This window comes from Ciconia boyciana, chromosome 11, assembly GCF_034638445.1.
Source record: "Ciconia boyciana chromosome 11, ASM3463844v1, whole genome shotgun sequence".
Classification (NCBI taxonomy): domain Eukaryota; kingdom Metazoa; phylum Chordata; class Aves; order Ciconiiformes; family Ciconiidae; genus Ciconia; species Ciconia boyciana.
The window spans coordinates 23,399,009-23,414,247 of NC_132944.1; the positions used below are offsets into that span (position 1 = coordinate 23,399,009).

A 15,239-nucleotide genomic window follows, 5' to 3' on the forward strand; every position below is an offset into this window, starting at 1 on the left:
TGTCCCTTAGAGGGGAAAGACTCTAAAGGACTAGAAACAGGACTGTATCTGTCCTGTTTCAGTTTTGTTTTCTAGTAAAGTGCTCGGATGGTTTGTGGGATGGGTATAAGCATAATCAAATTCTTAAATGATGATGTTTCATTACAGCTTTGCATTGTTCTATGTAGATAAGTGAGTCTCTTATAAAACACAGGAGTTTTTTTAAAACTGAGTGCTGCCATCTTTATCCTCTTTTTTATAAAGACCAGTAGACGTTAATTCTGTTAATGGTATGTCTTAACTAATGCAATCTATTTTTCTTTTACATGTGGATTAAGATGCATAAAAAATGGTATGAAAATGTGAAAACTGAAATGTAATTGCTACTGTAGAGGGTGCTGCGTCAACCCACTATGTAATTATTATCCTTAAAATGTCAAATTTAAATATAATGTCTTTAAATTGCTTATCTTGGATATTAAAGGAAAAACTAAGAAATTACAGTAAAAAAATTTCAATTACTTAACAGTGTTTGAATTAGTAACACAACTGAATTAATTAAGTTTTGATGTTTAGGCAAAAACAGCAGCATTGTATTTGGACTAAGAAATTACTTGCTGGCTTTGTCACTGTTGACATTAATTATTGATAGGGGTTTCAGAAATAGCGCATGTGCCGTCAGACTTGACTGTAATATAAGATAGGGACTGCAGTGATGCTAGAGGGATTATAGAGAGGGAAGCACCTGTAGCATTTGGAGTTACATGCTTCTAATCATCAGACTTTTATTTTGTTGTAATAAATTCATCTGAGCGATTAAAATAATGGAAAGATGAGTCGTCAGGCTTATTTCTATCGTGTCCCTCCACAGGAATTACACAGAAGAACCCAACTTCAGCCTGAGCCAGCAAAGACGAAAGCTCTTCAAACAGTTATTGAAATGAAGGTATGGTCTTTGCCTGTTTTTCCATAAATTATTTTTGTAGCATGAGCTCATGTACTGGATCTGGCTGGGATGGAGTTAATTTTCCTCACAGCAGCCTTTATGGTGCTATGTTTTGAATGTGGGACCAAACCAGCGTTGATGATACACTGATGTTTTAGCTGTTGCTGAACAGTGCTTACACAGAGTCAAAGCTTTCTCGGTTTCTCGCTCTGCTCCCCCCCAGCAAGCCGTTTGGGGGTGGACAAGAGGCTGGGAGGGAACGCAGCTGGGACAGCTGACCTGAATTGACCAAAGGGATAGAACCATAGAATGTAGGCAAGGTAGCGTACGTTAGAATACCACAGAATGGTACCATAGAATGTCATGCTCTGCAATAAAACTGAGGGGAGGGCATCTAGAGTTATGGTATTTGTCTTCCCAAGTGACTGCTGTGCCTGATGAAGCCCTGCTTTCCTTGAAATAGCAAAGCATCTGCCTGCTGATGGGAAGGATTGAATGAATTCCGTAATTTGCTTTGCCTGTGTGCGCAGCTTTGCTTTACCTATTAAACTGGCTTTATCTCGACCCACGAGTTTTCTCACTTTTGCCCTGACAATTCTCTCCCCCATCCCACTGAGGGGGAGTGAGCAAGTGGCTGGGTGACAATTAGCTGCCTACCAGGGTTAACCCACAACACCTCAATTTATAACTTTTACTACTGAATCATTAAATGCTTCCTTTTATTTCTCAGCTTATTTTGCTGTGAAGCTAGGAATAATGAGTATTTCTTTCTCCCACTCTGTTTTCTTAATATGACTTGAATAAAAAAATAAAGTGCAGCATTGCTGAATAATGAGAACCGAATATTACTTTTAAAAAGACTCAGGGGGAAAAAATGTTTCAGGTGAGCCAAAGCAGATGGAATAAACTGACAAACAGAAGCAGCCACAAACTGTCCAAGGCCGATGTAAAATGTTTTTCTTCTTGATCTTTAAAAACAATACTTCTGTTGGTGGTTATTTGGCCATCATTTTACGTCTAACCTAAGGAAAACATTAATTGCATCAGCAGAGTGAAATGACAAAATGTGATGTAACTCCTGTCTTAGTCCTGAACATAGTTTCCTCTTTTTGATATATAATATTACTAAAGTGTTGTGGCTTTTTCCCCCCACAATAACAAAAGATAAAAATAATAATTTAAAAGTGAAAACTGATATTTTTGCATGGTTCTGTGAGTCTGGAATATACGTCTTTAAGAAAAATACCATGAGACTTGAGATAATTTGTGAGTTGGCAATGCTGCCTGAAATACATTAATGATGGTCTTTCATTTCAGTCTTAGAAGGAAATGCAAATTAAAGGCCTAATTTTGCCAGTGACTTCTGTTATGAGCAAATGAGTTCAGCATGTCTGAACATTGTGGTAAATACAGAGTTACAACAACAGCAGGACTTCATAAATACAGTATCTGCCTTTTAATAGATAATAATTAGTTTGGATTATATGAATAACAAGTTAGGTACATCAATTTCATCATTCCATCTTCTGATGTGCATTTGCCTTGGACTTTCCCTGTTTGTTCTAGTTCAGAAGGCTATGTATGAAATCTAAAATGTGTGTTTTTTGTAGTAACTTGTTACCCGAAGTATATGGGAAAGTAGGATACTGGCTGAGAAACTTGTTTCTTTCTGTTAGTATCCAGAATTATAAATTTAAAAGTTTTGGGATACAGAGATAGTATGTTAGAATAATTTATGGTCTTCCATGTGGGTTATTAACAATGCAGAGGTTATGTTGCAAAATAGTTTGCAATTCCTCTTCCTGTAGTTGGAGCCACTCTGACAGCGTCTGTCCCTGAAGACAGCACAATCTTTTCTGTTTGTCTTCCAGGAGAGTTGGGAGTGGTGCAATCTTCCACTTTTTAAAAATCTGATCTTTGTAATGAGGGCTTTCACTTGTCATGGGTGAGGCTGTGATCGTGTTGCTGGAGCTTTCTGATGCGGAGCTGCCTTTTGGCTCCAAGGCACACAGTTCTTTCTTTTCATATGAACACACGCTCCTTTGGGGTTGTCCTGTCTAAAATAGGCCTAATATTGAAAAGAAAAAGGGACAAATGCAAGATGTTGAAATCCACATGATTAAACAGCAACTTTCATTACAAGTTCCAGCTTTGGAATGTTTTCAAGTAAATTTAAATTGTCTTAATCCAGACAGCATTTGTTTTGAAAAAAATATGGAACATTTGTTTTGAATGATCAAGCATTGAAGCAATAATTTCCCTACAGTGTTGAGGGTAGAAGGAGGGAGAAGATTACCCTCTAATATGGCAATCTGAGGCCGTGCACTCCCCCATGCAGAGGCTCCAAGCAGTATACATTTCTCTTTACTGCACCCAAACCCTTCCGCCCCCTTGCCACGTTAACTTTTGTCTGAGTCCCCTCCCTGGCTCCCCCAGACTCTGCCAGGAGGCAGCTTTCCCTCCTTCGTAAATCCCTCTATTCTTTCCTGTGGTTTTCTTCTGTCCCTTGCCATTGCTGAATGCTTTCTGTCCCTTTTCCCAGTCAGCCCTCCCTTTCATCCAATGAAGTATCCCCATTTCTCCTACCTATCACCTCGTATGTGATTTTTTTTTTTGTCCTAAACAGCTTTTCTTCTGCCCTGCTCTTCATTTCTCTCTGAAAACTTTGCAAGTAGTTGCCTTTTCTTACAGCAATTGTATTTTCTGCATAACTGTTGTCTCCTTGACCAGTGTCTATCATCTGTATACTTATTAAAAAAGACAAACAAAAAAGACAGAAAATTCACATCCTATGTCGTGACTCCTGTTTCTATGACTTTATTGCTTTTCAGATATCTATTGTCTTTTCAGATGCATTGCACAGGCCTTTCTTTCCTAACTTTCTGGTTTTGCTTCTTAGACACGTTTGCTTCCAGATGTCCCGTGTCTTTTGCTTATTCTTTCCCCTTACATTCTTCACTCTCTGTTTCCTTGTCAGCAGCAGACCTTCTTCTCCAGAAGCCCTTCTTTCTTCTGGAAAGCAGAGTCACAGGACAGGAGGAGGGCAGGATGCTTCCTTTTCCCATATGCTCCTGTTATTCCCTCAAGCTCCTGTTTTTTTTTTTTTAAACTTGCTTAATCACATTGTAGATGTTGCTTTGAAGAGATTGTTTTGTTTTCTTTTGTTCCCCCACCCTCCACAATGGTTTCCTCTGAGATTCGTTCTCTAGAAAGTAGGGCATGCTAGATATGTCTGATTTAGTAAAGGGGTAAAAGTTTTGAAGTGCACATCTGCCCAAAACAGTTACAGCATGCAGCTCATAGTGTTCAGAGAAGAGCCACCAGAATGTTTAAAAATATTACCAAACAATGAATGACTTTAGGAGCTTAATTTTGTGTAGTTTAACAAATAGGATATGACAGAGCAAAGAGATTACAATCTGGAGATACCTACCTGAGATATCTTCATTTAAAAAAAAAAGTCCTCTCCAGTAATGAAAATAAATATATTGCAAAATACAGTGCATGAAAGCTAGAGGTAGCAAATACACACTAAAATATGGTGTGTATGTTTAACAGCATTCATGTAAGTTTCTGACTTGTGTTATACAGGAAGCTAGTCTAGTTTTGTTGCAACGGTTGCTTCTGACTTTGTGACTACAGATATATGTAATCAAACAGCATTTTCTTCTCATGCCTAAATCGTTGTTTAATGATAAAATAACGCTGGTACTTTGAAGTCCTTTCCTTTAATTGCCATTGCACCCGTGCATGCTTCTTTGCGTATTGTGTGCTGACAAATGCCAGATCACTGATATCTTTGAATATCAGTGATATCCAAAGTTGATTAACACTGATTAATATAATAAAAAAGAGTAAAAGGAAACACACTTTTCCTTATTTCATTCTTTCAATAAGAGGTACTCCTGAGCACATGAATCAGGTCAAAACTTGCCCATCTCTTGTGAGTGCCCACCTGGAGTACTGCGTTCTGTTCTGGGGTCCTCAGCACAGGAAAGGCATGGACCTATTGGAGCAGGTCCAGAGGAGGGCCATGAAAATGATCCGAGGGCTGGAACACCTCTCCTATGAGGAAGGGCTGAGAGAGTTGGGGTTGTTCAGCCTGGAGAAGAAAACGCTCTGGGGAGAGCTTATTGCAACCTTTCCATATATAAAGGGGGCTTAGAAGAAAGACAGAGAAAGCCTTTTTACCAGGAACTGTAAACGGAAAGAGGGTAGATTTAGATTGGACACAAGGAAGAAATTTCTTACGATGAGTGTGGTGAGACACTGGAGCAGGTTGCTCAGAGAAGTTGTGAGCTCATCATTGGAAGTGTTCAACATCAGGTTGGATGGGGCTTTGAGCAACCTGATCTAGTGAAAGATGTCCCTCCACCTCCTGGCAGGAGGTTTGGACTAGATGATCTTTAAAGGTTGCTTCAAACGCAAACTATTCTATGATCTTGTTCAGACAGTTCCGGGCTTAAACCAGTGATATTACTTGAGAGAGAAAATCAGAAACGAGTTGCCTACAGATATGGCATAAAGCTCATTCTAAGTGTAGGGCATTGACCATCCTGAAATATATATAGTCTAGCAACAAGAATTAAAAAGTCTTTAAAAATGGTAAGCTGTAAAGTAAATGAAAATATTTGTGGTTTACCTTACTTGCAGAAAGAGCCATCTTTATATATTGATCCAGCTTTGATATTTCAGGTATGGGTTTGGTTCTAAGAAAGTGTGTATGTGTGTTTGCGGTGCAACATACTGTTATTGTTAAGATTGCATGAACTTTCACTTTCCCTTGTCTTCAAAAATAAACCTGACTATTCTCTGTATTAAATTGACAAAGTTAAAGTATACAGTAGGAGTAGTCATGTATGGTCTTGTTGATAGCATGCGTGCATATGTGCGTTTAAATGCAAGCTTTATTAAATGTGAAGTTTCAAATATTTGCTTCTGATTGCTTGTTGAATGCCCTACAAGTAAGATTTTTCACAGACATGGCTTAAATTTATCAGGTATTTGAAATGATGAAGAGTAGCATTTCATTACTTTTTGTTTCAGAGTAAGACAGACTGGAATGCTGTATTATTTACAAATGTTTTGCCCTACTATTTCTGTCCCCTCCCCAGGTGTCCAGGAAATGTGCTATAGCACTCTTGTTGTAAGGACTGGATAGATAAGATTCATGAAACGTTATTGTGGAAACTCATTTGTAGACTTAGTCTTCTTCCCATTGTGGAATATTATTTTCTTGGGCATCAGGACACATGCTAATTGTTTCATGTTCCAGAAGAGATGGATTTCTGCTAGGTCCAGCATAGGAATAGCCCTAGCCTTTCTCACAGAATATCTGCAACACTATTCTGATAAAGTAGATGAGGAAGAAGTATTGGTTACTTGGTTGGAAGGAGGGGATAGATTAGGGTGAGTACCCTGGTCTGTATCACAAATCCTGCTATATAATCTTTTGTCTTTTAACAGATTTAGAGGGCCTGGCTGGAAAAATCTGCACAAATGTTGCATTGTTGTAGAACTCGGATGATGTTTATTAGTACCAGCTAATACTAAGCTCTGCTTCCTTAATACTACTGCAAAGGAATCTTCTTTGTGATTCAACACAGACCCATGTAGTTTGTTAGAATGCTGCTAATGTGGATAAGTCTTAGACGTTTGAAGGAAATATTGCATCTGTTCCTGTTTCAGTTTCTGAAAGATTGCCAGACCCTGTGCCACAACAAGAGCTGGTTGAAAGTTTTCCAATTGAAGTTTTTGTGTGAAAATGCTGGTTCAGCTGAATCAGAAGATTTTATGGGAATATGCCTAGTCTGTCAAAACTTTTAGTGAAAGCAAAGCTATCTAACTTTCTATCCATCCTGTAAGTCAACCCAATTCCCTTGTGGCAGTACCCATGGGGAGCTCCAGGCTGCCCGATTTATCTTTGACCTACAGGGGTTCTTGCTCTCTAGCAGTTGTCCAGACAGGAAGACTTTTGGGTTTCCTGGGCAAGCCAGCAGCCTGTCTGGTGTATTTGCAGAACTGCCAGCCCTGCACTGTTCATACGTAGGGGAACAGTACCTTTGACTCCTTGAACCGTCTGTGAATGAAGGTGCTGTCTGGCTTCTCTTCTGTCTTGTTGTCACTGATGTTTTTGATAAATTATTCTGAAACAGATTTTAGTCTTAAAAATTTGTGAAATTTCTGGCTTCTGTTCCAATAAATAGTTAATACAAAACTGACAGCAACAATTTTTCTAGAGATAGGAAAACTAGTTTTTACATAGCTGTTATCACGGTATGCAGAGATTGATTAAAAATAAAGTTTTCCTTGGAGAGTTCAAACTTGTGATAAAGTAGAAGTACAGAAAATGCTTCCAAAAGTTATGTTAGATATTTCTGAAAGCTTAAATATTATTCTGTGACGTATAAACCTGTGGGTACCAGGCTGTGCTATAAATTATTTCTGCCATGTTATATTTGCAACCATGTAAAATACAAATGCAGTACAAAAAGCCAGACTCTTAAAGACTTAGCAGGAGAGATTTGATGAGGACTACTCCCAGATGAGATGTCATAACAGGTCATGTATTTCAGTGCGAAATCATTGTAAAGTGCAGTGAAGCTTAGGTTTTGCTTTTATCTTCAATAATAGGAGTAGAAAATTTCTAAAATGAAGTCTGATGGAGCAAGCTGACTTAATTGTAGTATCTGAGAGCGCTACAATAATTTCTTGTTGTGTGTAAGCCTTGATAGCTTTTAAAATTATTTTTTTCTCTTTCAGTATTTTTCTTTTCGTGCAATTTCTCTGAATGATAGGATTTAATGAGAATTCTTCCCCTTTTTTTCATTCCGTCTCAACCTTTTTTTTTAACTTTCTTCTCTTTAAAAAAAAAATTATGGAAAAATGTTTTGTGAACGGAACAGTTAACATCTTAAAAATGTTTATTTTCTGTCATGTGAAGAGCTGGTCATTTAATTAGAAAGTTTACTTGTTTTTTTAATGATCATTCATACAGACTTTGCTCTGTGATATGAGTAATGCTGATTCCATGGACAAATATTACTAAAATTTTTAGGATTCTGCTATTGGAAATCTGTCATGTTAATAATGTTAGACTAATATACTAAGTAATTTAAGTGCATTTTACCTGCAACTTGAAAAGTTGTTATTCAAAAAAACAACTCCATAATTATATTAGATATAGACATATAACCTAAAAGCTGGTTGGAAGTCTTCCAGAATTGGGGATGGGGGGGTGTGTAGCTGTGGTGGGGTGTGTGGTGGGTTTTTTGTTGTGGGGTTTTTGTTTTGGTTTGTTTTTTGTTCTTTTGTTTTGTTTTTTCTTAAAGTTGCATCCCTTGCTAGCTCCTTTGTATTTTTTAATTGATTGTTTTGGTGGAATACTCTTTCTCTTTGAACATACCCTTCACGAAAGGAAAATACGGGCTGCTGATTAAGATTACCATCAGCATTTTCAGTATCAGGTATTTTCCAGAAAAGAAACAGCTAGTGAGGTAAAAGATAAGAAATGGCAAGTGCCACATTCCAATAATTTTTTTTTTGTTTCCTTTGCATTCTGACACTTCTTTCTCTTTTGGCTGGAGCTCCTTTTCTGAAAGGGGATGCAGTTAATTCGGAAACTTATAAGATGCACGAAGGGGTTGGGTATTCCCCTTCAAAGTGTGTTACTTTGCCTGTATGGCATTAAAGTATGTTTGCTGTCATGGAAGATGGCTCTCCCTAACTTCTATTTTGAATTCCTTTGTCTTGAGAGTTCTTATTGGAAAGTTTTACATCCTTTTACATCACTGAGCTCTTGTCTGGATTAAAACACACTGGAAAACTCTTCAGACAGGAACCACAGTGTATTTGCATAGTTCTACAACCCAGAAACATATCTGCCTCTGAAAACTGGTATATCACAGTGTGATGCAAGTGGATGAGTCTGCATTCAGCAGCAGGCTAGGTGTATTTTTCCCATTGTCACAATGTTAGCAGTAGGCAAAATTTGACAAATCTTTTTCTTTTTCCTTTCCTCCATCATCTTATGACCTTTTTTTTTTTGGTGAAAATTTGTATTCTGGACTTTTGAAGTATCTGGGAGGGAGCTGACTGTATTTATGAGAGTTCTGATTCGCACAGAAATTTCCTGGTCACTTTGTAGGACTGTAAGCAAGTGCTTATCCTGCCATTCATTTTGAAGCCATTCTCTTTTTATGGTTGAACTGGTGTATACATACCTGTATCAGTATAGTGTTGTTATACACTTAATGTGGTTTTGATTGTGCAATTGAACAAAACTGTTTAATGAGGGGATGGTCTTTCACAGAAGAAATGTGCTTTTACTGTGATGCTAATTTTCAGCTGTTTTGAATGAGATTATTTCTGTGTTCTGCTGCTTGCTACAGTCATAGTGTAGTGATTTTCTGATGTTTTCAGTGGAACAGGCTTTGACTGAAAATTTGTTTACACATGAATAGAAGGAATTAAATCTTATAAAAACTTGTAAATTTAACTTTTTACATTACTTTGGTTATGAACAATGCAGCTGGCTATTTGCGGAAGAGAAAAGCCAAGAAAGAAGCACTGAAGTCAGCCCTACTTTTGGGAAACACATCCATCTGCTTCTACAATTAATTATATTGCAAAGCCATTTGTGATTAATTATTAAGGCATTAATTATTAAGGGTGCTAAAAATCTTAATCCAGTTTGCTAGTGAAATGCTGAACATACTTCAGTGGCATCAGACGTTCAGGCTTAAGATCACTGTACTACAATTACAATGTAGAACATAGTACTACATTACTATGGAGTAATGACAGAGAAAGAATATTCTTTCTACCCCACTGGAGTTCGTGAATTTGCCTGCAGTATATTGTATCTCATGATTGTGAATCCCAAATGAAGAGATACAATCAGGGCTTTATCCTGCCAGATCTTGAAAAACCTCCAGAGATGGATGACACCACCTCTCTGGGCAACCATTTCCAGGGATTGTACTCAAAATATAACACTTGTAGGTATTGCAAGGCTACTTTTAGGCCCCCCTTGAAGCCTCCTCTTCTCTAGGATGAACAAGCCCACTTCCCTTTGCCTCTTCTTAGAGGGCAAGTACTTCAGCCCCCCAACCCTCTTGGTGGCCTCCTGCTGAAGTCATTCAAGTTAATCAAGTCTGTCTTGTACTGCAGGGCTTAAAACTGGATGCAGTATTGCAGACAAAGTCTAATAAATGCTGAGTAGAAGGCAATAATCTCTTCCCTTGATCTGCTTACTGGCTGTGTTCATGTTAATACAGCCCAGGATGCAGTTTGCCGCCTTTGCTGCCAGGTCACAGCGCTAGCTCCTGTTAAGCTTGCTGTCCACCAAGATTCTCAAGTCTTTTTCAGCAGAGCTGCTCCCCAGGGAGTTAGTCCCCGCCTGGTACAGCTGCAAGGGGTTCTTCCTTCCCAGGCGCAGGACTTTGCTTTTGTCTTTTGTTGGATTTCCTAAGGTTCTTGTCTGCCTGTTCATCCAGTCTGTCTAGGTCCCTTTGGATAGCAGCCCTGCCCTTGAGCACATTGACTGGTCTCCCAGCTTGGTGTACTCTACAGGCTTTGTGAGCCAGCACTCTTGTCACCTCTTTCAGGTCACTGATAAAGACAGTAAACAGGTCCCAGTATGGACCCCATGGTATTCTTGTTACTGGCTTCCAGGTAGAGCACAACTTATTAACCACTACCCTCTGAGCCTGATCATAGAACTAGTTTTTTACCTTGCTAGTTTTCTACCCATCCAGACCATAATGTCTTAACTTTGATACAAAAATATGGGAGACAGTGTCCAAAACCTTGCTAAAGTTGAGGTAAATGACACCCAGTGTTCTTTCTTCATCCACAAATCTAATAATTTTATCACAGAAGGCAGTTGGGTTGGTCAGGCATGATTTACTGTTGGTAAATCTCCACTGACTGTTCCAAATTACCTTCTCCTTCATGTGATCAAAAATGTTCTCCAAGAAGACTTCACCATATTTTTCCCAGGGAACAAAGTGAGGTTGTCCAGCTGGTTTGTTCTTTTGGTCTCTTCTTGATGATGAGTGCAACATTTGCCTTCCTCTAGTTATCAGGGATCTCCGCCAGTTTCCATGATTTTTCAGAGATGCCAGAGAGTGGGCTTGCAGGGACATCAGCCAGCTGTCTCAACACCCTTGGATGCAGCCTGTTGAGTCCCATGGATTTGTATGGGTTGAGTTCTGACAAGTAAGCCCTGACTGAGTCCTCACTGTTGATAGTCCTCTTGCTTGAACCCTTTGATTAACCACAAAGGCCTGAGAGACCTTGTCATTGAAGACTAAGGCACTTACTTGTTTCCTACATAGTTCAGATTAACTTGAACTTAAGCTCGCTTGCTCTGACTGTATGAATACCATGTGGATAGATTATTTCTATGCAGACCTTCTAATCGGGTCAAGCTGTGCTATGACTTACCAAATGAACTATTACGTGACAGCTTACTTTTCTAGGCAAGCTGTCTCTGTATCCTAAATACTTTCATTAAAGGAGTTATAGGGAAAGCTCTTTGTGGTTCATTGAGTGTGTTCATGTGACATTATTTTGCAGAGAAGCTGTGAAGTTCTAATGCTAATTTTGGGGGGACTGTTTCACACTACACAGGTAGAATCCTCTCACACAGCTCCTGTCGTGTGAATTATCGTTTTTGACTCACTAATAATGGAAAAGATGTGGGCAAATAAGTTTTTATTTACCTTACCAAAGAATAGTATTATTAACTACAGTAAATACCGTTCTTTGAGATGTGTTGTCCCACACAGCAATATGATTGGCTGAGAATAAGCGTTCCTTATTTCCTTAGCTGAAGGCACAAAGGATGTTCAGGATACCCTGCTCAGGGACTCTCGTCAAAAGTATCTGTATGCACTCCAGCATGTTTGGTGAAAGAGCATCAGCTTCTGAGAGAAACATCTTGAAGGACCACAGTTACTGTAAATTAACACATGCTATCATTTTATTTTTAGTAGCATTTATCTGGGAGTGAAAATTGTAAGGAAAATACAAATTTTAATTTCATATTATGAATACTTGTCCTGGTGGATCTTGGAAAACCTCCAGGATTTCAGACTATGAATATTTTCACTTGTTTATGAACAGCTTTTATACTGCACACCGAATAGTTAAAATCTTTCCCATTCAAAAACCTCTATTAATTTAACTAATGTAAGAAATTAGATTATAAAAGAAAATTTCTCTCAGTCCAAGACTTATTATTGACTATAAAGACAAAAACTAAAATGTTAGAGGAATGATAGTGTGCCGTCTAAATGACATTTAGTCCTTACATAGCTTTGATTCCGTATGGATTTGTAACAGTGGTTGCTAAATCTCAAAAAGAATCTGAGTTTCATTTTTGCTTTAGTACCAAAAGTTCAGATGCTTTTTGGAACTTTATCCGAACTATCCTGTGTCTTAAATTGCTAAATTTGCCTAGCTGTATTATGAAAGAAGGCAGTACAGGCATTCTGGTTTTGCTTGCTTTTAGGCGGCCTTGACAAAGCATTGGTGTACTCTTAGAACTCAGGAAAATAAAACTAATTTTGAAAAAAGAAACAGAAACAAAGTTGTAATTAAGCAGAGCGATTCAAGCTTAGCTTGTCCTGGTTAAAGGATCAATTCAATTTGTATTTTTTCCCAAATTAGCTTTCTAGGTTAATATCCTGATCTTACTGAGTCAGTGTTTTTTTTTGGGGGGGGTGGGGGGGGGTTTATATTTTTTATATTTTTTATATTTTTTTTAATTGACCTCAGTGGAACAAGAACTTCACCCCGATCTCTCTCTGACTCTCTCTGATTTTTGATGGATGGTTGCTCCTTGTTGGTCTTGAACTGATTGTCTGACCATCTGAATCACAATGTTTTCAATTTCTTAATAAATGTCTGCAAACAGGGCCTAAAGCAAGTTTCCTAATGAGTCATTTTGCAATGCTCTTTTAAACAGAAAATTCTGTGAGAAGTTTGTGTAATCACTTTTTTAATCTTTCTGACTCTCACTGAAGAGATTCAGTCAATTTCCAGACGACTGGCAACAACAAAAAAAATCACAGGATGTTTCCAGTGCTGGGCTGGCACACATGGCAGCCGTTGTCTGTGATGTGGAAATTTTTTAGTGGTTGTGGTTTTGTGGTTTTGTTTGTTTTGGGACTCATAATAAAAAGTGATAAATCCCCTCTTAGTGATGTGGCTGAATTAGTGGAGGAAAAGCATGTGAGGAGACCACCTTTCTTCCTCCGGACAGCAAGCAGAACTCTGTGGAAATAGGGAAACTCAGCCTGAGGCTGAGTCACGTAATGAAGTGGCCTGTCGTCCTGCAGCGATGATGGACTGGCCTCCCTAGGCTGAACTTTGTGTTTAAGAGCTTGGAAGAATAGCCAGGCCTAGATGCTTAGCAAAGCAAACGAGGTATGTTACCATGTACACGTGGGAAATAGGGCATCTTCCATTCTCCCTTCATCCCTAACTGTGTAGGAGTGAAGACAGAATTTTGACCAGAATGTATTCTCTGCAGACCACGCAACAGAACATAGCATTGCACGCTTTTTTCTGGGGGGTGAGAGAGGTCTAAATTCTGCATTTCTTTAAGCCAAAATCAATAGAATTACTCTTGGTTTATGACAGTATGTGCAATCTGTATTTGTGCATTCTGTTTTTGCTATCTTATTATTTGATGTTCATGCAAGTACAGATATACTTTTGTTATGCTTTAATATACAAGTTTTGTATCATTTTCAATACTCTTTTTTCATAACTTAGGATACAAAAATAGCTTCACTTGAGCGCAATATACGAGATCTTGAAGATGAAATACAGATGTTAAAGACAAACGGAGTTCTGAATACAGAGGACCGAGAAGAAGAAATCAAACAAATAGAAGTTTACAAGAGTCACTCAAAGTTCATGAAAAATAAGGTAAGGTCTATTAATAAAAATAGCTTAATGCTGTTTAAATAATGGAAACAAAAGTTTTAAATTGACCCTTTTCAACACAAGCAGCTATCTGCATATCTTCTTTTGGTAAATCTCTACTATGCAATTCTCAGTAGCTATGGAGGAGTGAAGCATTTTGGATAAATAAAAATGTGTTTATGTTTTGACTTAGGAAGAGGTAAGGAAGAGGCTACTTCACCACTTCTGCAGAGGCTACTACAATCCTGAGTCTATACTGTGTTCTCTTTTCCCTTTCTTGTGTATGGTGTTTTAATGTTGGCTTTTTGAATGAGTTCATAATTTTGACTTGCACCATTTGGGCACAACCTTAATTGTGCATTTTTTTCTGGTTTTGACTGCAGTTTCACAGTAGGGACTGCTGTTCCATAGATGATACCAAATTGTAATATTCTAGTATTTTAAAGACTTGCAATGTGATGACTTTGTTCCCGCAGAGTACCTTTCATTTCAAATTATTGTACATAGGTAATTATGAGTTGACCACAAGCAGATAGTAAATGTGTAGTGATGTAACACATTTCCTGATGTCAAGCTCATAAAACAGTATTGCTTGTTCATTATTTTAAAATACATCAGAAGCAAAGCTTGAGGTCTAAATTGTTGTCCCAGCTGGTCTTTATACCTCCTTTCATTTTGATGTGCTCAGCTGCTGTCTAGGTAAAGACAAGCACTCCAAATAGTCTTTCTTGTGAGTACAATATTTCTTTTCTGATATTTTTATAATTGCCTTAAAAATTGAATAAATACATATAGTGTTACAATTTGTGCTGGTTTATTCCCAGGTCTCTACCTTGAATGTGTTTTGTTTATGAAGTGATAAAATACTGAATTCAAGTACTTGATAAAAAGAAAAAAAAAAAGTTTGAAATTATCAAGACTGAAGCTGATGCTCCCAGCATCAGCTAAATAAATTTAGGTTTTGGCAATAGCATTTTTTAATATTATTTCTAAGCTAAACTAAGATGGGGTGAAACAAGTCACAGCAGCCTGAAGTGGAAACGCTGAAAGGGAAAGCCAGGCATCTCATCTCTTGCAGTGATGTTAAAAATTTGACCATAATGCCAGAATAAAATCTAGACAAAAAACTTTAGTAGTCATGATTATTATGAAATCGTACTTAATTTTAAAAGTCTTTGCATCCTAGTTATTTGTTTGGGTTCTTATTCTGTTTAATATTTAGGGTTTTTTGTGTATGTGGAAATTGTGTACGTGAAATTCTAGGGAACTGAGATAGATTGATGCACTTTTTCTGAAATGTGTACTCGCACCTCTGAAAGACCTGCTTGAGGAGGAGCTGGTACTATGACCTCTCTAGAGGCCATGTAAGCAAAAA

At 38.0% G+C, this 15,239-nt stretch overlaps 1 protein-coding gene across 9 annotated transcripts in view; it reads left to right on the forward strand.

Moving 5' to 3' along the window:
• Positions 1-15,239, forward strand: part of ERC2 (ELKS/RAB6-interacting/CAST family member 2) — a 532,276-nt gene that overhangs the window by 119,952 nt on the left and 397,085 nt on the right. For all 9 annotated transcript variants that reach the window (XR_012044651.1, XR_012044655.1, XR_012044654.1 and 6 more), the window contains 2 exons: positions 851-925; positions 13,712-13,867. Coding sequence is in view for 3 of the 9 variants with exons in the window: in XM_072876309.1 (XP_072732410.1) it covers positions 851-925; positions 13,712-13,867 (231 nt within the window). In the remaining 6 variants the exon portion in view is untranslated. The remainder of the gene's footprint in view (positions 1-850; positions 926-13,711; positions 13,868-15,239) is intronic.